Source organism: Hylaeus volcanicus, chromosome 2, assembly GCF_026283585.1.
Source record: "Hylaeus volcanicus isolate JK05 chromosome 2, UHH_iyHylVolc1.0_haploid, whole genome shotgun sequence".
NCBI classification, from domain to species: domain Eukaryota; kingdom Metazoa; phylum Arthropoda; class Insecta; order Hymenoptera; family Colletidae; genus Hylaeus; species Hylaeus volcanicus.
The window spans coordinates 29,697,893-29,720,226 of NC_071977.1; the positions used below are offsets into that span (position 1 = coordinate 29,697,893).

At 33.6% G+C, this 22,334-nt stretch overlaps 3 protein-coding genes across 7 annotated transcripts; 1 reads left to right on the top strand and 2 right to left on the bottom strand.

Annotated features, from left to right (window-relative positions):
- Positions 1-74: 74 nt before the first annotated feature.
- LOC128872896 (uncharacterized) lies at positions 75-12,252 on the bottom strand. 3 transcript variants are annotated; one of them, XM_054116055.1, is made up of 16 exons: positions 11,719-12,252; positions 10,495-11,134; positions 10,230-10,410; positions 10,065-10,145; positions 8,438-10,003; positions 8,116-8,367; positions 7,936-8,037; positions 7,620-7,724; positions 7,149-7,293; positions 4,602-7,075; positions 4,114-4,518; positions 3,811-4,014; positions 3,190-3,722; positions 2,869-3,112; positions 2,688-2,790; positions 75-2,472 (listed from the first exon to the last, which is right to left on the bottom strand). In XM_054116055.1, exons 3-16 carry the CDS (start codon positions 10,332-10,334, stop codon positions 1,730-1,732), a joined length of 7,062 nt encoding a protein of 2,353 aa, XP_053972030.1. In that variant the 5' UTR covers positions 10,335-10,410; positions 10,495-11,134; positions 11,719-12,252; the 3' UTR covers positions 75-1,729. The 3 variants fall into 3 exon arrangements, with proteins under 3 accessions (XP_053972030.1, XP_053972031.1, XP_053972032.1); XM_054116056.1 differs by lacking the exon at positions 11,719-12,252 and adding an exon at positions 11,228-11,662; XM_054116057.1 differs by lacking the exon at positions 7,620-7,724.
- Positions 12,253-12,402: 150 nt separating this feature from the next.
- On the bottom strand, positions 12,403-15,262 carry LOC128872899 (PP2C-like domain-containing protein CG9801). Of its 2 annotated transcripts, none has more exons than XM_054116060.1 (7): positions 15,124-15,262; positions 14,424-14,729; positions 14,123-14,349; positions 13,854-14,054; positions 13,446-13,743; positions 12,890-13,379; positions 12,403-12,804 (listed from the first exon to the last, which is right to left on the bottom strand). In XM_054116060.1, exons 2-7 carry the CDS (start codon positions 14,588-14,590, stop codon positions 12,589-12,591), a joined length of 1,599 nt encoding a protein of 532 aa, XP_053972035.1. In that variant the 5' UTR covers positions 14,591-14,729; positions 15,124-15,262; the 3' UTR covers positions 12,403-12,588. The 2 variants fall into 2 exon arrangements, with proteins under 2 accessions (XP_053972035.1, XP_053972036.1); XM_054116061.1 differs by lacking the exon at positions 15,124-15,262 and adding an exon at positions 14,890-15,052.
- Positions 15,235-21,980, top strand: LOC128872897 (protein zyg-11 homolog B-like). 2 transcript variants are annotated; one of them, XM_054116058.1, is made up of 11 exons: positions 15,235-15,375; positions 15,544-15,587; positions 16,116-16,364; positions 16,436-16,667; positions 16,761-16,955; positions 17,052-17,446; positions 17,522-17,667; positions 17,779-18,167; positions 18,293-18,662; positions 18,742-19,078; positions 19,180-21,980. In XM_054116058.1, the coding sequence occupies exons 3-11, from the start codon at positions 16,232-16,234 to the stop codon at positions 19,305-19,307; spliced, it is 2,325 nt and encodes a 774-aa protein (XP_053972033.1). In that variant the 5' UTR covers positions 15,235-15,375; positions 15,544-15,587; positions 16,116-16,231; the 3' UTR covers positions 19,308-21,980. The 2 variants fall into 2 exon arrangements, with proteins under 2 accessions (XP_053972033.1, XP_053972034.1); XM_054116059.1 differs by lacking the exons at positions 15,235-15,375; positions 15,544-15,587 and adding an exon at positions 15,766-15,904.
- Positions 21,981-22,334: the final 354 nt, after the last annotated feature.

Below are 22,334 nucleotides of genomic sequence, written 5' to 3' on the forward strand. Positions count from 1 at the left end.
ACTGGAAATCAAATTTCATGCTGCAAACTGAAATCTTAATATAGATAAGGATAAAAATATTTTCATACACGTACTCGTGAAATATCGGCAATTTATTAGGATCAAAAGAACTTTAGCATATCCAAATTTTAAAATCTTTGAAGAATTCATTAAGTCACGATTGCCGTCGAGAGTGTAATTGAATATTATGTACAAATGATTATTTCTTATTGTAATACATTACATAGTTTTTTGCTTGATTCTCTGTATATACGTCAGTCTTGGATTGCTTTTGCCAAAAACATTTCATTGCCTCTGTGTATAGAGAGCTATCATGAATTTATGTGGGAAAAGGATGCAAAAATACAGCCACATAACTAAATTTTTCTTGCAAAAGCACTGTTGGTGATGAACAATTATTCTTGTAATTCACGAGACATTTAGAAAACGATTAACTCAGACCACAGTTCTGTATGTGTAATTTTACCGTTTAAAAAACCTGCATTTATTATTTGACATGTTATCATCGAGTGAATCAAAGTTACGAGTCAGGTGTACATACAAGATATATTAGTCATCAACTATGTAAAAAATAAAAAGGCACATATAGAAAGATCTGCTTTCTAAGTCTTACTCACCGGTTATCTATCGTTTGCTTAAAATGTTACCAATGTGGGATTACCCTTTTTCCACGCATGTGCTCTCTACACATGTACTCAACATTTACCCAGATCTATTGTGATTTTATGTAACGACAAAAAAGTTGTAAAATACTATATCTACTTGAAAAATGTTTGCCTGTTTGATTTTGCATTTTAACATTTAAGACTGCATATACATTAAATAGAAATGAATTCAAATTAATATAGAGGTTTTGTGTTCCCTTTTCACCTTATATATCATTTGCCTTCTATGTTTTTCATTGTCTTCCATTTCAGTCTCTTAAACCACTACTTTCTCTTTATACCATACATCCTCATCGTTTGAGACGATGGTATCGTTGACAATAATAGTAGTAATAATTATAATATAATAATAATATTAATAATACAATAATAATTCTGAGAGTAAATCTCAATAACAATAATACAAATAATAGCAATAATAATATTAATAATACACATTAAAAACGTATGTACAATTTACCGACCCAGTTTTAAGTATCCGTAAGATTTCTCTACAAGTACTACAGACAAAGTGGAATAAGTTGATTTAAATAATTACTTTTTACAAAATTACATTACAAAGTGGCAGATTGAAAAATCTGAGCAAGTTATCTATTTATTTATCTAACTAACTATCTATTGATCTATCCGTCTATCTATCCACATGTACAGCTGCTAGAATTAGGTAAACGCGATGGCTTTATTACAGCTAGACTACTGGAAAGTATACATGTTTCTTTTTATATTATGAATAGTTATTGCCATTGCAGAAAACAAATTTTGTTGAATTTTGGAAAAATATGTAAAATTACATAATCCAGTTAGTCTGTTTTAATTTATATATAAATGAAAAAATCAGGGCTGCATTTGTACAAATAATTTAGCAACAATCTGTGTGATTTTAGATATGCATTACCAAAAACAATGTCGCATTCTTAATGTCAAACATAGTTTTTTATATTATTCACATTAACCACAAAAATCACCAAAAAGAATGTATAGTCCTTTTAAAATTTTCAAAACGAACAACTAGCTTGATGTTCACCATTAACTTCACTTGTTTAACATACTTTATTAAAGGAGGGTCACGAGCCTAAAATGCTGCGGACTGCTTGGTCAAGCACTGAGTCCTTCGGTTCACTGGACTGTGATGCACTGTTACCACTACTGCCAGGTAATGTATTTGTAGGACGTTTTTTAAGATTAAGAATGCTATCGATAGCAGATTGTACCTGTGCGGTAATATCATCGTGTTCATTACCGTTTCCACTTTCATTAGTTATGTGAAGAGAGCCTGGACATTGTGTTTGAGAATGTAAGGCCAGTCCATCTAGGCTGTCGGTATCCTCTAACAAATCCCGTTCGAGATCTGTAGCGCTACACCAACGTCTTTCGTAAAGTGGAGTATTATCTTGTTCGCAATTGTCTTTTACAACTGTGTTGGTTTGAACTCCAGAAACACTCGCACTTGGTACATTCGCACGACATTCACCGTTCGCTCTTGTTCTTTCAGTTTTTGACGACCTTGTAACAGCCACAGCACACGCACTATTACTACCACTATTATTACTATTTTTACATTTAAACGAGTCTGTGGTAGATGGATATACACCAAGTTCCTTTTGAATTTCTACCCACTCGTCATAATCACCACTAGTACAACTTGCTGACTTGATCACTGGTTTACATTCCATTTCGTCGCTCGGGAAGTCGTCTTCTAATTCACGTTTTACAGATACATTAGTTAACGGTGGTGATAATTTGTCTTCTTCTGAAAGACCAGGTTCAACCTTTGGCACCAATGGCTTCTCTTCTTTTTTAAACTCTTCTATAAAACGTACAAAAATATATTCATTATAAGAAATAAGATATCAGGGCAAAATACAGTAAAGCCTAGATTTAACGAACCCCGATTTAATGAACAGAACTCTATCGATATGTCGATACAACCTCAAGTTATATGCCGTTCGGCTCCTCTCAATTAGTTTTCTAAATCGAGGTTTTACTGTATAATCGCTAATATGTCGAATTAGGAAGACATACCATTAACCTTAGCCTCTTGTTCTCGTAACCTATTTAATATACTTTGTTCTTCAGAAACAAACATCCTATCGATCATCATCAATTCTGATGTCCTCACTTCTCTCTGTAATTTTATTTCAATTAGTATTCCATTGAAACTGTTGTATAAATTTTGAAACAAGGTAAATAGTTTTTAACGTACCATGCTTTCCATCAGAAGAAGGTATGTGTACTTGTTCATCATAGAGTTGAATTTCGTTAATAAATGCTTTGCTGTTTCTTCGAATATCTCGTCAGCTTTTGTCAAATCCTTCGAATTAAGTACTTGTTCATTTAAACAATGATACCTTACAAGACGTTTACAAGCGTCACGCTTGCTCAAAAATGGTGTATTCACATCCGGATTTATCGCACCGTTTTGATCAATTTTTAACTGTTGTTCTAATCTGTGAACAGAAAAATTCAAATACATTTGTAAACGTAGCATGTACTTTTGACAATCGTAATGTCATCGCGTACTTACAAGTCACTACGATTAATTTGTCTGCAAATTGGGCTAGATGCAGGTCTCTTGACACCTTGTCTTGGACTTACTAAAGGACTCGAATTACTGCCAGGACTGACAATCTGTTTGTTCGAATTGCCACTGGTATTTACAGGACTCTGAATCCTTTGTGACCCTTTGCCGATCATTCTAGGTGAGGCTACCTGTCCTGCAGGAGAGCCAGTTTGAACTTGTACTTGAATAGGCGAAGAAAGTTCTTGTTTCACAGGACTTGACAATTGTATGTTTGGTTTGATATCTAGTGGGTCTGTTTGACATTGCGTCGATTGCTGCATTCCTGTTTGCTGTGTTTGGACTGAAGTTAATTGTTGTGCGTTGCCCTGCAAGGTGGCTACAGAGGTATTCGGCGGTGAGAAAATTTGCATATTGGCAGAGGACGGACTCAATATCTGATTTCCATGATTTTGATAAATCTTGTGCTGCTTTGTGTGCGCTTGATGCACATTCTGATTATTTTGTACGCATTGCTGTCCTTGCACATTTTGCGATGCCTGCAGAGAATGTTATTATTTCGTGAAATAAATTGCGAATGAAAATATAAGCACAAATATAATTATAGTACAATAAATTATTACTCACTGTAAGACTATTTATATAACTGCTAGGTGCGGAACTTTGCACCGTTGTTGGCGTACTTGGATTCACATTTTGTGAAGTTACTACAGCAGTAGATGCTTGCGTTTGAGTTTGTACAGCTGATGTTTGATTTTTGTAAGAATTTTGAGAAATTAAGTTCGATGCTATTGATGTAACTGCATTTACATTGAAATTTGTTTCTGAGCCCTATTAAAAACAAAACGATGTAATATTGTTACATCATGTCGTTAAGAGGATTTTTAAAAGTCTGGTTTGTTTTATAAACGGTAGTACTATAGAACTTACACTACTAACGGAATGTGTACTGACGATCTTTCCACTTGCTAAAATTTTCGTTTGTTCTTGATATAATTTTGTCAAAACAGTTTGATCCGGTTGCGAACCCGATTTACGAGTTAGTATAGCTTGTATTTGAGACTGAATATTTTTTAGTAATTGCTGTTTTTGAGCAGGAAGTTGAATGGTCTGTACTCTTTGAACCATCTGACCATTTGAAGGAACTGACAAATGACTTCCAGGAGAAGATGGAAGTACAGGACCGTTTGTGACAATTTGAGTCGATTCACTCTTAATTGGATTTGTACTCTGAGATACCACAGCATTTGCTTTACTAGAATTATCAACCTTTTGAAGGCTGGTTGTATTCGTTGATATCATAGTCGGGCGGGAAACCGTTACAGTTTTCGTTACCTGGTATCGCAAGTTATACATTTAGAAGAAATGATAGACAAATAAAAAATAAAAACCATTAAGAACTAAATTTTTTCACATACCTGGGCATTTCCACTACTTTGCGTAGTGACTATAGTTTTCGTCCTTTTAACAATTTTTGCCTTCTTTGGTTGATTGGTACCTAAATTTCTAATTTGCTGTTGATTTAGATTGTCAATAAATTGACTAGGGAAACCGGAATTTTGAATCTGGATGTGTTGCGGCATTTGAGAAGGCGCAGCTTGCACTACAATATTTTGTATATTATTTTGAATTGTAGGAGCACCACCAGAACTATTTACAATTATTTGACTCGTCGGGGTATTAATTTGTACACCCTGTAAATTCTGATTGTTCGCATCCGGCTCGCCAATCACTATTTTTTGAGTTTGGTTTTGATTCTGCGCCTGATTAGTTGTATTTAATTGTCCTGCTAAAAACTGTTGCAATAGCTGTTGACTTATAACTTGCATTTGTCCGTTTGCATTCGCTATTAACAGTTGGTCGTTTGGATTCAAATTACTCAATGCATTCAAAATTTCTGGTGTAATTTTTGGCGCATTGTTTAACATGTTATTTGCTGCCGAATTAAGCATTGTTGTACTTTGGGATTCTACTTTTTGAGATTCATTTTGCTGCATAGTGTTAGAAGGTGGAGCATTCGCGATGACGATATTTTGATGTTGACTATTTTGCTGTGTATTTATTCCTTGCTGTATAGCATTAGCCGTATTTTGAGTCTCGAAATGGTGCGCGTTAACAGAAGAAAACGTATTTGCTGCAACAACTTTCTGTTGTTGTACGTTTACATTTTGTTGTACACTTGTATTATGCAAAATACCAGACGTATTTTGTTGTTGCAAACTTGTAATAACATTCTGTTGAGCGTGAGATATATCGCCAATACCAGACTGCAAATTTTGCTCGATGTTTTGTACATTACCAGCTGCATTTTGTTGTAAAACATTAATATTCTGTTGTATACTAGAATGTTGTAACACATTCATAGCATCGTGTTGCATAGTATTGCAAGAACTTTGTTGCTGCATCATGTTTACAGAATTATGTTGAACATTTGGCCCAGAAGCTTGAAGATTTTGCTCGAATACATGTTGGACGTTTTGCGTTTGCACAGTCTGCGCGGTTATTTGTTGATGTTGATTATGCTGATACATTGGTGTTTCTTGTTGCAATGTTACAGAATCCTGCTGATTTCCCTGCTGAAGATTCTGATTATTTTTCGTCAAGTTGTGTTCGTTTTGTACAGCTAAACTATTTGGCAACGGTTTTTGTACGTGAGCACCACTTTGTGATATTTTACTTAGATTTTGTCGCACATTAGTAGTTACACAAGCATTCGTAAGTCGTACTTGACTAGATTTTTGTGTAGAAACATTAGAATTTTGTTGATTACTAGTTGCTTGGTTTGCATTAGACAATCGAGAACTTTGCACACTAAACGTGGTACACAAAGGTTTTGTTGCTAAAACATCGGATGTCGTTAGAACGTTACTGTTTGGTTGCGCAAGATTAGAATTAGGTGATTGGATAGTTTTTGATGCTGGTATGAGATTTTGTACATTAATATTTTTCGATGCTTGCATGTCTAATGTTTGTAACGATCCAAGATTACTTTGGACACAAACGTTTAACACAGGATTGGATTCTTGAGGAACATTTACACTTTTCTGCTGATTACTTGATTTTGAGCATACTTGCACATGTTGCGGACTAGTAGCACAAGTAACACTTTGAGGGCCTGCAGGACTTGCAGTAGTAGTAACTGTTGAAACACTGGATGATGATAAAGGCGATTTAACAAATTTCTGCCTGTGTAATACAGTACTTTGCGTAGATTGTGTTGTAGTTTGCGCCTGCCCAAGAAGATGAGAGATAATCGGTGAATTTTGTCCACCGCCTTGCGTCAACGATCGTATCAATGCTTGAGCGGTAGCCTGGTCTATTTCAGGTTGATTTGGATCAGGAGTACGGTGTAGGACAACTCTTCCATCCTCCCCAAGAGCGAATCGCAATTGCCCCTGTATCGTGTTCTGCACGGGCATTTGAAGTTGGGCAACAAGTTGACTATTCAATGTTTGAGACACAGAAGTTTGTGTATTCGTTGTATTCGGTGCAGGTACTTGTATCAGATTCTGAGCAGAACTGGTAGGTATAGTTACTTGGGACGAAAATTGTCCGAGATTTTGTCCTGAACTTGATTCAACTTGAACTTGACAAGGAACGTCCGATTCAGTTGTAAGATCAGTATCAAAAATATCATCATCGTCTCCGATTCCTGATATCTTCATTATACTAGCAAGATCTAATTTCGGTGGTTCGTCGTCTTTCCGTTTCGCCTTCTTCTTTTTCTTCGCTTTCTTCTTAGGTGGAGGCAATAAAGTCTGTTCTACGACAGCTTGGGTACACGGAGTAGTGCCAGCATTAGTACCTGAACCTACTTGTGAAATCTGTGGTTGAGGACTTTGTACCATTGCATTTTGAATCACTATAGAATTGCCAGACCCTGAATTTCCAGCTAAACAAGAAAAAGAAATATTTTAAATTTTAACAAAAAATTATTTTTAAATTAATTAAAATTAATTACTTACAAGGTGCAGGACTAGATGGAGTATGTCTAATCACTGGAGAGGCAGCTGAAGGAAAACCATTAGGCACAGCAAAAAACGTAGGAGTGATACCCTGTAACTGCATACCTTGTGCCGTGACAACTCTAACTAATTGTTGTTGTGTTAGCTGTAAAAGGACAGATTTTATATATTGCGTAACAAAATTCTTTCCTAATTTACTTATTCTATTATTTTGTTAAACGATCCTTATTAAATTAGAGACATTGTAACGCTATTTACTCCAAGGCAATTTATACAAAATTTGGACACATGAATGATTAACGTGAAATGCATATAAAATCTAACGATGATACCAAAATTTAATTATATGAAAAATTTGCTAATGATCTTAAGTAACACTTAAAGTGGCGTATAAAAAATATTCATTGTAGTATTAAGTAAGCAATGACTGAACATAATGAAATTGGATGACTGCATGGATGAAACCATCACCTGTGCAGTATGTGTTTGTTGCTGGGCGCTCGCTGGCGTTCTTAGTATAAGTTGAACCCCACCTGGTTGCTGCTGTACAATAACGGGTCCAGTTGACGGTAAAACCTATGTATGAAATGTTATAAACATATGAAGCACAAAGCAGATATTTGTGACGCTAAAAGATGCACATAAGCTGTTGTATTAGAAATCAAGCATATTAAAATTATTTTGTATAAAATTGGTAACCGCTAGAACAGGCACAAAATGTATATTTTCGAATGATCACATAATGAATAACATGCAAATGATAAGTACTTAAAATATTTGTAATTACCTGGTTTAGAAGGAGACCTTGGGCTGTTGGTATCATTGTAGCTGTTGTTGGATTTGGTTGAGGTCCAGCAAGAACTAACTGTGGTTGAGTTTGTTGAGACACCTAATATTGTTTCAATAATTCAATAAATAATGAACTTTTAAAATGACTCAAAAGATCGCGGTAGAACAAATATATTACTTGATTTGTAATCGTGGTAGTAGCACGCTGTTGTTTTTGTTGCGAGCCAGTGGCTTGTTGATTAGGAGGTTTTGGTAGAATTTGCGGTGGTTGCTTTGCAGGTTTACTTGTTGCTATTTGAATTTGTTGATTTCCAAAGAGATGCGTTCTAGTTACCAACTGTGTTGGCGTCGATTGATACCCCTGTGGTGTACCATGAATTATTTGCAATACTTGCATACCTTGTTGAAGTATTGGTGTATTAGGTCTAACCTGAAATTGAAAACGATTATTGAAATCTAGATCTTATTTATTATATGTAAACAGAAAAATCACTTCTTACCACAGGTGGACCAGGACTTCCACCAGGTGCTGGACTTCTGTTGTTTAGAGAGTTATTTCCACTTAATAGATGAGGACTTTTTGCAGGAGGATATGGACTAAGTACAGGACTTTGTATTTGACTAACACTCATTGGACTCTGCATTGGACTTTGCATTTGTATATTAAAATTATTGTTTGAAGTTGATGTCCCAACAGGACTTGGACTATTTCTGTTCGACTGTATTGAATTTGATGCTGGACTTCTAAGTAATAGCCTGTTAGGACTTGGGCTTGGCGTGGGTGGTGCAATATTAGATGCTGGACTCTTCAGTGGTATTGAAAATGGACTGCTCGGAGAGCTAATATTTTGACTCTGAATGTTTTGCATAGATTTTACAGTATTTATCGTACTGACCACATTTGATGGCTGAGACGAGCCCGTTAATGTTACCGATGAACTTAACCCAGGGTTAATTCCCTGTGAATACTGTCGCTGAGGTTGAAATCCAGTTGATTGAGAGGAACTTAAAGAAGAATTATGACTCAGTGACATGTTCGGCTCGTTTGATGCAGATATATGCTGCACATTCGATGTTTGTACATTAGATAAACTCGAGTGCATTGTACCAAGATGTGGAATATTTGTAGTGAGGTTCACGTTTGAAGCGTGGTTCACATTTGCTGTGGTTGAATGAATTGGTTCACTGGAAGTGCTCGTGAATATACTGGAACTCGTCAAAGTACCAGTATTCGATATTTGTGATATAGTAGAAACGTTTGAATTTGGGTGCTGCGATATGGCAGAACTTGGTACATGTGCAATATTTGATCCAACAATGTGTGGTGCAATACTTTGTATACTTTGTATGGCTTGGAATGGAAATTGCGTACTGTTGGAATTCAGACTAGTTTGAGTCAATCCAGTTGTTAAAGCATTAACAGGTCGATTGAGACCCTGATTTACACCAGAATTTATACTGGTACTGTTCAAATTTGCATTTATATTTGGATTGATAGCAGTTAAACCAGACACACCAGAACTTGGGGAAGTAAAGTTTGTGCTTAAACTGGTTAGATTCTGGTTTACATTTGAGTTTAAACTTGTTAAATTTGGATTTACATTCGTAATTCCAGTATTAACACCGGACAATCCAGAATTTATATTCGTTGAATTTAACGTATTGAGTCTATTAATTCCAGTATTTATATTATTTAGATCCTGTCCCAAACCAGATAAACCGTTATTAATACTGTTTGAACCAATATTCGAGGTTAAATTGGAGTTTATAGCATTCAAGTGATTGAGGCTAGGATTTATTGTAGTTAGTCCTGTATTTATACTTGGCAGGCCCAAATTGAGCAGAGGATTTGACGTAGTGATAACATTAGATGTGAGGGATGTAAGGCTGGTATTTAAAAGTGATAGTGGCAATCCCATATTAAGGCCCACCCCAAAAGTGGGGGTGGCCGGGGGTAGGCCCATACCAGTCCCCGAGGGATTTATGGTACCCTGATTTAAATGGTTTAACTGGTTTACATATACTATGTGATTTCCAGTCGTCGACCCATTTCCTTGGTCTTGCGGCTGTAATATAAATTTCAACGATAGAAGGAATTATCGTTCGTTTTAAAATAAAAATACTTACATTATTTGATGTTTGTTGCAAAGCAAATGTCAGAGATTGACCACTCGAATTTTGAGCCTGCAGTTGTTGTAATTGTTGTAACTGAAAAATAAAACAAAATATAGAATACAATTTAGTATCGATACAAGTTTTATGTATTATATTCGTATAGAAAAAAAGTTATACTTGTTGATGTGTCAAAACAGCAACAGGATTGTTACGCCGAGCAGTCGGGGAAGTTGTAGAGGATACTGAGTCCCCGAGAAGAGGGCGTGACTGAGGCTGCTGCATGCCCACGCAGCCCCTCTTTACTCTGGGCAGCGTCTAGCCACCTTTTCAGCTTATCTATGCTTGCTACTGTATGCTCCTATATAAATTTATAAAAATTTATTTACTCCTATATAAACCTAGGCTCGCTTGAAATTATAATTATTATACATAAACTACTCACCACTGATTATTCTAGCTCAGTGACAAGAAAAAGTTGCATTTGCGCTACGGCGCCACTCAACGCGTCTGCGACCTACGTCTCCTATTCCTGTCATGCATGTAACTTCGTGTTTTACCAGTTATTTAGGCAGCACTTTCTTATCTCTCCAAAATATTTACGTTTATATCAATTGTTTGCATTTGTTTTTAATATCATGCTTTAGTGCTAACCATGTTTGGATATTAATTTGTTGCACACAACAAGTAGTTCTCTTTCGAACTACATTATCCATTAAAGAATAGTTGCACAATAGCATTTTGAAAATATTCCGATTTATCTTTAAAATACATTTGTTGCAAGATTGCATCCATGTATAAACACAAATGTACTACATTCTTCCATGACATTACATTAGAAATTGTGCATGTAAAACAATCCTAGCTTTCACTTCATAAACAATACGTATTTCGTATTATCCCAACTCCAAGTAATATTTGGTAAACATTATTTACCAATTTGTTAACGTTTAAAGCACTAGTATCATAACATTTTGCATTTAATCTATAAGTACAGCTCAGAACTGGTTCACGTTTTAGTCTTATTCAAAAGTGTCACGTACACTACACTTATGGCTTTTCGAATCCTACGCTCAATTCGTATCCTGCAACACGTAAACAATATTCCATTAGTCGTTAGAGATAAAGGAATATATGTTACAATAACACTTCAAAAACATTGTTCCTTTTTAATTTACAATAAACTGTTAATACTCCGATCCAATGGAACTTTTACCACAACACAAAATATGTGTTATCATTGAGAAATTCTGTTGTGTACAATAGAGCAGTGATCATCACACTGTTGTGGCACAATGGCATTTACAGGTATAAATAATCGTTCTAGAGCAGGAAAATTGTTCTGTATAAAAATTCGACAGCTGGAAACACACATTTTGAGGTTATAACTTGCACGCCTGTGTGCAAGCATACGTGCCACACAAGCCACTTACTACACGCATACAGGAATCGCATACATCTCACTCTCACTTATGGGTACCAGCGGCGCGCGGATGCACACAACAAAAGCTCAACTGACAAGGCGTAAACAAAAGAAAAAGCAACCATCTGTGAAAAATTTTTCGGTTCGAATAGCTGAGAAACCCGAAGAAGGTATCCTGGATACGTGTATTTCATATTGACGCGGAAAAATGCGAGTAGCGTCGCGATGAAAAATTGTCAATATTACCTCCGCGAACGCGGTTTTGCCACCCGTGTTTTCTTCCTGCGATTTTTCGTTTTTTCACACTTCTTTTCGCATGATTTTAGTTCTGCGCACAACGTTTCGTTCCTTTGCAAACAAAAACAACATATATAAAGTACACGAGAGGAAAAATTCTACTTAAAATAATAAACTTTTCTGGCACACGACAGTTCCATGTACGCGTTACACTATTCGGTGGCAACGGCCATCATGTATTTGTCAAGGCTGCCATTAGCACAAGTCTATAAAATCCCAGTGCTTTTACCATTGGCGACACCTCGGTTATGGTACTGTAACTTTTTGCAGCACCCATTTAGCAAAATCTTCGTCCTGATTGGCCGATGCCTTACTTATAACCAATCAGTAAACAGAAACTGCTGGTAATCTTAACGTGATAGCATTTTCAAGTTTTTAAATAAAACACATGTTTCCATGAAATATTTATTTAATTAGGATACCGATATTCGGCATAATTGAATGATAAATATGTTTAAACGCCACTTTATTTGGAACTTAAATATTATAAATTGTCATTGAAACAATAAATCTGTCATTGATGCGTGTATCTATACACATGTTATTACATATGTAATTATACCGCGTATACACATTATATACATGTATCGTATAAATCGGATTTATAATCACAATGAAATAAATCTTACCATATACAGAATAAGCACGTATATATATTTCTTTTATTTTAAATAACAAAAAATTGTATAAACAACTTAATTATACAATATTTAAAAGAGTACCTTTAACTTAACGCTTCAAGAAAAGTCTTATATAAAAACAATTTAATTTACCACTTTTTTTTTAAAAAATAAAAACTAAATAATATTACATAGTTAATTATAAAACATATTCTGAATCAAAGGATCCAACTACATGTGCTACAACCGTTGCGTGATCTAGCTTTCCAGGAATCATGGATACCTTATCCAATGTCTTTATTCGCCGACTTCTCTGCTCTTGTTTGGAAAGTTGAACTAATTGGCCGTCTTTACTTTGCGCATAATATAAATCTGTGTCTTCCAATATTCGTCTCTTGGCAGCAGTTATGCGCACCTTTTATTATGTACAAAAAATTAAATTTATATTAGTATTTGAAATTAGCATTTCCATATTGTTGCGCACACTTTTTGTAACTTACTGCAAAATCCAAAAGAAGTTCGCATAGATGTTTGGCACTGTTACACGGCGGACCTTCTCCGGATACACCTCGTCGTAACAAATCTTCCATTCTAAGAAGCGTGAGTTCGTGTCTTTGATACGCCTCGACTACAGGCAAACTGGATTTATTTCTATTACTATTGCCGGATTCCGTGTGTCTTAAGTTTTCTGTAGATTTTCGACGCGTTTTCGATCTTCCTTCGGGATTATTCTTTACAGCTGAATCAGGTACAATATTATGGCATGGCAGGACAGCAAATTTTCCAACTACAGGATCGAAATTGTCCGAAATTCCATCGCTAGTCAAGAAAACGATATCTCCATTCTCAACTTCTGTCATTGCAAGGGTCAAATTGTTTAATTCAGGATTAGAACCATCGACAGGACCTAAAGCTCCAAGTGCATCGCGCATATCGCGCATACAGTGAATATCATGAGATCCTCTTGTTATTTCTCTAACTCCAGATTTTCTGTTAACGTCAAATATTATTTTTATGGCAAACGATATAATAATTTTTAATATTCGTATGCATTACCTTGAATATACGTAAGCTAAACTGTCGCCAACGTTACAGGTACAAGCCATGTATTTTTTCTGACCTGTATTAGAGTCAGAATTTGGCAGTGGAAGAACTGCACATACGGTTAATGTCGTGAGCATTCCCTGCTCTTGTAGAATTAACGAATGTGCAGCATGGAATGAACGAAGTAGTGCTATAAAAACGTCTTTCGTTGTTGTCATTTCATTATTAATCGAAGGAGAAAAAAATGCCTTATTCAAGTATTCCATACTTCCATGTACCGCAGATCTAGCTGCGATACTTGCTTTGGTACCTAATAATTAAACCTAATTATATCTTTAATTGTTTATAAAGTATTTTTACTGTACCATTTAAATATACTGTATATATTCATATAAAGATGTCGTTAAAAAATGGTCATACCCCAATTAACGCCATCGGCAAGCGCTAAAATAGCTGAATTCGATCTTGCTACAATACCAAAACAATCTGCAATTGGTTCCCCGTTATTTGTATCATTAGTAGGATTTTTCTCGTATAATGTAGTAGCAATTCCATATGTCATTTCATGGGGTTTAAACCAATCTGCGATACCAGCGATCGTAGGTGTTGCTGTAGTAGATGCTGAAAGAAGCAATTCCTTTTTATCAAAACCTTTCGACAAAATTCAATAGACGTTTTTCGATACTTACTGTTCCTATTATGTTCACCTTGATCTAACATATCTATATAATCAATATCGATATCGTTAAGACTTAAATGCTTCTGTTGCAGATTAACAGCTGCAAGTCCATTATCTGGACCAGTATGAGCAGCAAATACTTGTTTGTCTTCTTGAAAATTTCTAAGTTGTCTACTTGGCAGTTCTTCCGGATTTCTACCATGCAAAATTGGTGGCCCTTCTTGCTTTGTTTCTAAACTAAAATTATGGTTTATACGGTAGATGTTACTAAGAATATTAATTATTAAACATTGTTTGAAAACAATTCTTACCCATCGAGATATCGTGTAATAAAGCAACCACTTGTAAAATCTTGTGTTAACGATCTGGGACTACGTAAAGTTTGTTCTCCTTGACCTATATTTTCTACAGCACCAGCCAAGTTGCTGATAGATAGTTGCCGCATAAAGCCAGCAACTTTTTTCCGTAAGCTGGGCATCCTTATTAGAAATTAAATGTAATTGTAGATAGAGCACCGATCGATATCAGTTATCATGAAACATGGTGTTACAAAATGATTGCTGCTTATTAGCACACTCAAATCATGACCTTGTCTTGAAACTCATTTTTCTTTAAACCTTAAAAACCAAGAAAAATGTAAAAAATACATCGTGAAAATACGTACAATTTTTCTTTTTTATCGTATAATATTCCGTGTTCAATCTTTATTAATAATGCATAAAAAAGAGTCGAGTAGTAAAATTTCTATTTGTACTGTTTTATTGTTTTTATACGTACACGTGAAAAAATTCAACAGAATAAAATTACGAAGCGATAAAAAACTGCTCGTTTTTTAGATTTCATATTTGCATTACAAATCAGTTTCTTTGGGAATCGTTAAGCTTATCATTTTTAAATCGGACATTATCATAATTGCGTAATACGAGACAGTCGTTAAATCTACGAAAACAAATATTTTTAAACAACACCTTTCCAGGTATTGCAACCTTGCTTGAAAAAAAAAATTCTTACCGTGCTGGAATGACATTGTAATACACATTGAGAAGCACATCGTTTCCCACTTTACCGCCATATTGATAATGTGTCAATAACCGATGAATTCCCTTACACACAGGATTTACATACACTTATTTCACTATGTCTTCAGAACCGAACAGACTTCGTTGACCGTCAAAGGCTGTCTGTAATTTCTTACGCGGATACAGTTCGAATGGTAAATTGTTACAATTAGGACGATTAAAAAATGTTTTCCCCGATATCGAGGTATGTCCGACTAACGATAATCATTATGTATCACATGATACAATTTTCAACGTTAATCGAATAATACAATTGCGATCTACATATTATTTTTTCGTTCGAACGTATTACTATCGTCGATAATCTTGTTCGTGTATTTTACGATATACAAACTTTTCTGGTATGTTTCAGTCTGTTTAGACATTTGGCAAGTCAATATGGCGTTCTCTCCACAGGTGAGAGACTACGATTTTCTGCAGTTTTTACAGTTCCGTATTAGTGTTATTTGGAAAGGAATTCGTACGTGAATTCAAACGTTTCATTGAAATACCATGTTCACGCGATATGCGTTTATAGATTAAACGAATAACTTTGCAGTTTTTATTGGTTCCATTTCTGATACATAGCATATACAATGTGCTTAGATGCATAGTGACACAAATATTTATTCCATTTTGTGGACTTGTCATTACGTAATCATTATTTAAAATTCTGTCACCTGCGTGATAGGAATACAATGACGTGCGTGGTTCTTTTTTGATGCTTTCCTTAGGTACTGATGCATATGCAATTGTAAATTATTATTTCGAGTGATATAAATATGACACATTTCGTTATCGTATGAAAATTAATTGTGTATGACGTATTTCAATTTGTTACGAATGATAAATACATGAAATTGTCATGTAAATTGCTATACTTGATTTTATCTTAATATTCGGGTAGAGTGTACAAAATTTACAAACGTGCATATGTTTGTATAGATTCTTTGAAACAAATGCAAAGGAATGAAATGGAATTAGATCACTTGAAATAATTAAATATTTAAAGAGCATTTAAAGAGACAAAAGGAAAACGTGTATGTAAATAGAAATATAAGATGTTCGAATCTCCAAGAAGTTTACGGGAGGTTTGCATCGATTATATCTGTGACAATATTTCAAGTTTGTGCACATGCCGTATTAACGATGCGGATGAACAGTCCCCTAGTTTAGCAGGCACAACTACTTACAGTAAGTACAATTGCTTGGTTTAGTTTTTTAGAATAATATTCATCGAATTATAATTAATAAATTATTTTTAGATCAGAATGTTAAGTCTTCGATAAGTACCAGTAATGTAGATATTCCATGCACGACAATAGCTAGGGCATCTAGCGATGTGTCGTCAACTCCAACAACAACATTTAGTTTTTGGCATTCAGATGTTTTTTTACCTGCTGAAATTTCAGAGCAGTTATTATCTAATCTTTGCGAAAAGAAAAGATTAACAGACGTCACTATTACGCTTTTCGATTCAAAGTCTACCAGATTAAGGTAATTACATATTATTTGTTAAATTAAGAGGATTAATTGTCATGAAATAAAAATACGATTAAAATATTAATCAAATTCATATATTCTTTACAGACACGTGCGATTAAAAGATGCATCCGCATTAACAGCAAAGGGCTTAAAAGTTTTAAAACAGCATAAAGTAGAAGAATTGGTAGTAAATGGATTAAAGATAACTGTTAATGATCTAATAAGTTGTTTAAGTGATTGGAGTTTACAAAACCTTCGATCATTGAGCGTGGCAAAAGGAAGTTTTATGGGTTGTTCACGGTATTAAACATCAACTATTTTCAAATATATACCAAACAAAACATTTCTGTAGCACATGGTAGTATTCATGCTACGTATATTTGTATTTTATAACAGGTATTGCGTGCTAGTAACGTTAAGCAAATTAAGAGCTCTGAATACATTGAACGTATCAGGAACAGAGTTTAATAAACATGGTTTGGAAATAGTAGTCGAAGACCTTCCTCTTTTAGAGAGTTTAGATATTTCGTGTACAAAAGTTGATGATGTAACACCGTTAAAAAAATGTAAAAATCGTCTGAAGTCTCTTATCATGTATAATTTGAAGATAGATGAAAGTGCAAATTTAATCTCAGTATTATTGGAGCTAAATGCATTGAGAAATTTAGATATTTCCGATGAGAAAGATATGCATGCTGTTAACTCTGTGTTAGGGCCTGCAAAACCAAAAATAGGACAATTTTTGAAAGCTATACATTGTATGCCATATCTAACTAATTTAGATTTATCTGGTGGGTATCGTATCTTTAACGTGTTGCTTCTATTTGTAACCAAATGGCATATTATCATTTTTTCATTTGCTGTAGGTAAAGGTGATATAGATTCGAAAGACTTGAAAGAATTTATTAAAGCTCATCTGTATTTAAGGTTTTTGGGACTTGTAAGCACAGATGCTTGTTACGAAGACAGTTTAACAAACTCGGCAAATGCAGACTATAGACCTGAACTTGTTGTAAGTTATAATGATGATGATGATGATGATGATAATAATAATAATAATTTAGATGATAAAACGAATATTTGAAAATATTAATACCAATTGTTGTTATTCTTAACGCTGTAGGTTAGTGGTACAGCAACAGAATCTCAAATTTTAGAAGCCCTCAGAAGATATACATGCAGACCACTCTATCTAGAGAAATGTTTGCTTAATTTATTCCGGTTAACGCATAACTTTCTTGAACCACGGGTTGATGTTATAAAGTTAGTGTTAGCTGGAATGAAAGAACATCCACAGGAAGTTCGTGTGCAGGTACCATGCACTGCATGCCTTTATAATCTTTCCAAAGGTGAATTTGCTATTATGATTCATCCATCGATACTCAAGCAAGTAGTAGAATTGACCATGGTAGCAATGGAATCTTATCCGACTAGTCATCGGCTACAAATGAATACGCTACTGACGTTATGCAGCGATAGAATTTTACAGGATGTTACCTTTGACAAATACAGGTACTCGAAAATTCTAGACCGAAATATCAAATCCTAATCAAAAGAAAAATCTAACACGCTTTAATCTACGTCTATAATTCAATTTATAATATTACTTTGTTATTTACTTGTTTTCATTTCTACAGATGCGCAACATTAGTAATGAATTCCTTGTTAATTTTCAATGACCAATCAATGATTCGTATGTCTGTTGCCATTTCCTCGATATTGGCAGCAAAAATAACACCGGTAGAAACATCTAAGCTTGGTGCTCAGCCACAGTATATGTCTAAATTACTCTCGATAGTTAGGTCTAGAGTCGAATCTAAATCAGTAGATATAACAATGAAATTTACATTAAGTGCTCTATGGAATTTAACCGATGAAAGTGCTTCAACGTGTACAGCCTTTCTAGCTCAAGGTGGAATAGAGTTGTTTCTTCAAATGCTTGAAAATTTTCAAGGAGAGTCTAGCGTTGAGACTAAAGTACTGGGTTTACTAAATAATATAGCAGAGGTTCGTACTATAATCTATTGTTTTAGAATTTTTAAAACTAAACATCAAACAAATAATACGATCATATCATTTATTGCAGGTTCATTATTTAAGACCAAGGCTTATGATACCTAAATTTTTGTGGATGCTTTCTTTGTTGCTGAATTCGGCGCACATTGATGTATCTTACTTCGCAGCAGGTATTACTGCACATTTGCTTAGCGATGGACCACGGCTATGGAATACAACGACTTTACAACAGACTAGAGATGAATTACTGCAACAATTAGCTCATTCTGTGACACATTGGCGAACACCTCAAGGAGAAATGGTTGCTTATAGAAGTTTCCAACCATTTTTCCCGCTTTTATGCTGCTCAGATACTCCTGTTCAACTTTGGGCAGTTTGGGCAATACAGCACGTGATTACAAAAAATCGTGAGTACAAGACTATTCCTACAATAGACGACTACTTTGTCATATTGATGCGAAGCAAATGTATGAATGCTGTCTTATATCTAAATTCTTCTAATTTGTAGCAAAACATTACTGCAGCATGTTAATCAGAGAAGATGGTGTAAAAATATTAAACTATCTGGAAACTTCACATCCAAACATACAAAGTTTGCGACGATCAATTCTAAAAATGATCGAATTAAATTCTTAACGATGACTATTGCCTTCCAAAACAAAATTTGCGTACCATGAAGTTGGTATACTAGTCAATGTTTATATCTATGCAATCTTATTATCCTGTTCTTTAGACCAAGTAATAAAACTATTATATGAACACGGACATTTATCAAAAGAGGGCTGTAACGAGGCAACAAGTCCAGGATATTGCTATTAAATTCTATAGATTCAAATTGAGGACCTGAATTAAAAATCTGATTACTATGAAAACGCAATTAAATATCTAAAGGTATACATTGAGTTTGGAAGAGATAAATTTCTAATGTTTTATTATCACATACTATATTCTTTAATTGTTAAATATATTTATATACTTTAAAATGAAACGAAAAAATCGATCAATTTAAACAGCAAGTACTAATGTTTTGAGAATTAACTTAATTATTTGTTATAGGTTATATATCGTTGTATATTATAAAGTTACAAACTAATATTTAAGGTTCTAGTCTAATAAATTGAATATTAATTATGTTAATGCGAGATTTGTGTGTCTTTACTGACATATGCAGAGCATCCTTATTTTTCCCAAAACTTAGGTGCTTTTTGTGCCTAGCGTGACCGTTAAAACAGTATTAATAATCATAGTCTCATTACTTGAAAGCTATATTCAAAATACCGAATCAAATGTTACTGGTGTTAATACTATACAAAAAAAATTAGTGAGGTTAGACTAGGATCTTATGATTATAGTATGCTTCAAGACTGTAAGTTGTTTGCATTATTATATACTTCCTATAAAAATACATTAGTAGTTATTTTGTCCTGTTATACTTTTAACGTTTTGAATTCAGGTCTTCAGTTTTACTGTTAACGCTAATATTTTAAAACTTTTAGAAATTAATTGTGCATTTATATGTGTTCCGGAATATCTCGACGTTTTAATCATATATTATACATACTTTTAAACTTATGTCGCCGGCTAAATTCGTTGAGATAATGTTTATGTTTCTTGTATCGTCCGTTGTCGTTTAATACTTCGTATAACTAGAGCAAAATAAATCAAGGGAACGCGGACCGAAAATTCGTATTATTTTACAATAGGTGAAATAATTAAACCTTCAAGGACGAAGGAGATTATTTCATGAACAATATTGCCTTCAGAGATATAAAGAAATGTAAATTTCTAATCAAATAAATGTAACAATATTCTGATTATATCTGTTATAAAAATATTATTAATTTGTATGAATAAAATTTATCCTTCTGATAACATTAACTGTTGATCTGAAATGTAAAAAAAATGACAATTTAAATGTTACTGAATGTTAATAAACGCAAATCATTAATTTATTCGAGTTATATTTATTTTACCTGTTTCTGTTACAACGTTGAAAGTATGCGAACCTAATAAAAGTAGTTGACGTACAAATTTTTAAGCCAAGAAAAATCTTTATTTACCACCCAAACATTACATTTATATGTTACACTTATATCTTAATTATTCTTTTCTCGTTTTTCTTTCTTTTTTTTTTTTAATGGAACGTAAAAATTGTTCGTGAAATTTGTATGATTATCACTCAATTGATGCTGATGCTGCACTGCACCTGCAAAATACTTAGCGACATGGAAGTAACGTTACGAAATGTAGCTCGATCATTAATATGTGGAAACTTGGCTCTCCCCCTAACGTCATAGCACAGTGGATTAATGGTTCAAAAACATTTTACACGCATCTTACAAATTAGTAGCAATGTGTTTGAGATAAAATTGAAGATGTATAGTTAGTAATAAATAAATGAAAGTTGCACAGATCGATATCAATGTATGAAATACTCCATATGAGAATTATAACATAATTTTAGCAACTTTCACTTACTATGCATACAAAATTTAGTATTATCGTAATATGATATTACTAGACATTCGTATTGCAGTTCAATTCTTATTTTAATTTGACATTTGAAACACGTGCTTCACCGAAAACAACTTTTAATAAATACATTCAAAATTATTGAACAAATAGATAAAGGTTATATTTATTTACTTCGATCGCCACATAAAACATTTTTTGCCAACGTTATATCAGCCTTTATAATATATCAAAATATTTCTAAAATAATTATTTTCTAAGCCCCTAATATGATTCTTTCGTTTCGAGTATATGAGAAAGCTGTCCCTTTTTTTTTATATCAATTTAATATTATCTTAACATATTTTAATACAATTACCATTTATAGTCAATTATTTTTATGTAGTTTATAAAAGTTTTTTTTATTCTACGTTAATTTGATCAGATAACAGAAATCTAAGTTGAAACAACCATAATTACCATAGATAACAAAAATATATAAAAGTCTTGTTACATACATTAAAAAAAATGTTAATTGGTAATAGATAAAGGTATATCTATGTTAGGAAATATTTTACTTGTAAATGTTAAGAAATTAGTGTACAAACGACAAGCAGAAATTGTTATAACATTAATAATGTATAACATGTTACAATTATATATACGTATGCATAAAAAGAAAGAGATATATATTTTATTTGGCAATAAATTCAAGGTGCACACGTACTTTTTTCAAAATGTATAATGATCGAATTAGACCTATTCTTGTTAAAATATTTAGTATTTATAGAATTATATACGTATATACACATATGTATGCGCGTATATATATATATACATACACACACATAAAAACATTTGGGGATATTTTTATATATTAACATGATTTTATTAACATTCCAAAGTTTTATGTATTTTTGTAATCTAAACGGACTTAAGTTCTTGGAAACTAATAAAGGCTGATATTATAGAACCAGTTGAATTCCAACTGCTCGAATGATATAAAAACACAATTGAACTGCAATAGCGAATCATCGCTGATCTACATTTGTAATGTTCATATGATGATTTATTAAATCAAATATGATTAATTGTGCCCATCTTTGTCCAATCTTTTTTTTTTCTTTTGACATGAGGTTTTTTCTTTGTCTTTTTTTTCCCATCGTATCAGTTTTTTTTTTCTGTGGACATATCATAAGAATTTACTTAAAC

Coding starts and splice junctions, on each gene's coding strand:
- LOC128872896 (XM_054116055.1), bottom strand. CDS start 10,334: ATGCAGCAGCCTCAGTCACGCCCTCTTCTCGGGGACTCAGTATCCTCT. Junction 8,368..8,437: donor GAAGTCCTGGTCCACCTGTG/GTAAGAAGTGAT, acceptor TTTCAATTTCAG/GTTAGACCTAATACACCAAT. Junction 2,473..2,687: donor ACAAGAGGCTAAGGTTAATG/GTATGTCTTCCT, acceptor TACGTTTTATAG/AAGAGTTTAAAAAAGAAGAG.
- LOC128872897 (XM_054116058.1), top strand. CDS start 16,232: ATGTTCGAATCTCCAAGAAGTTTACGGGAGGTTTGCATCGATTATATC. Junction 16,365..16,435: donor AGCAGGCACAACTACTTACA/GTAAGTACAATT, acceptor AATTATTTTTAG/ATCAGAATGTTAAGTCTTCG. Junction 18,663..18,741: donor TACTAAATAATATAGCAGAG/GTTCGTACTATA, acceptor CATTTATTGCAG/GTTCATTATTTAAGACCAAG.
- LOC128872899 (XM_054116060.1), bottom strand. CDS start 14,590: ATGCCCAGCTTACGGAAAAAAGTTGCTGGCTTTATGCGGCAACTATCT. Junction 13,380..13,445: donor TTAGCTTACGTATATTCAAG/GTAATGCATACG, acceptor TGACGTTAACAG/AAAATCTGGAGTTAGAGAAA. Junction 12,805..12,889: donor AACTTCTTTTGGATTTTGCA/GTAAGTTACAAA, acceptor ACATAATAAAAG/GTGCGCATAACTGCTGCCAA.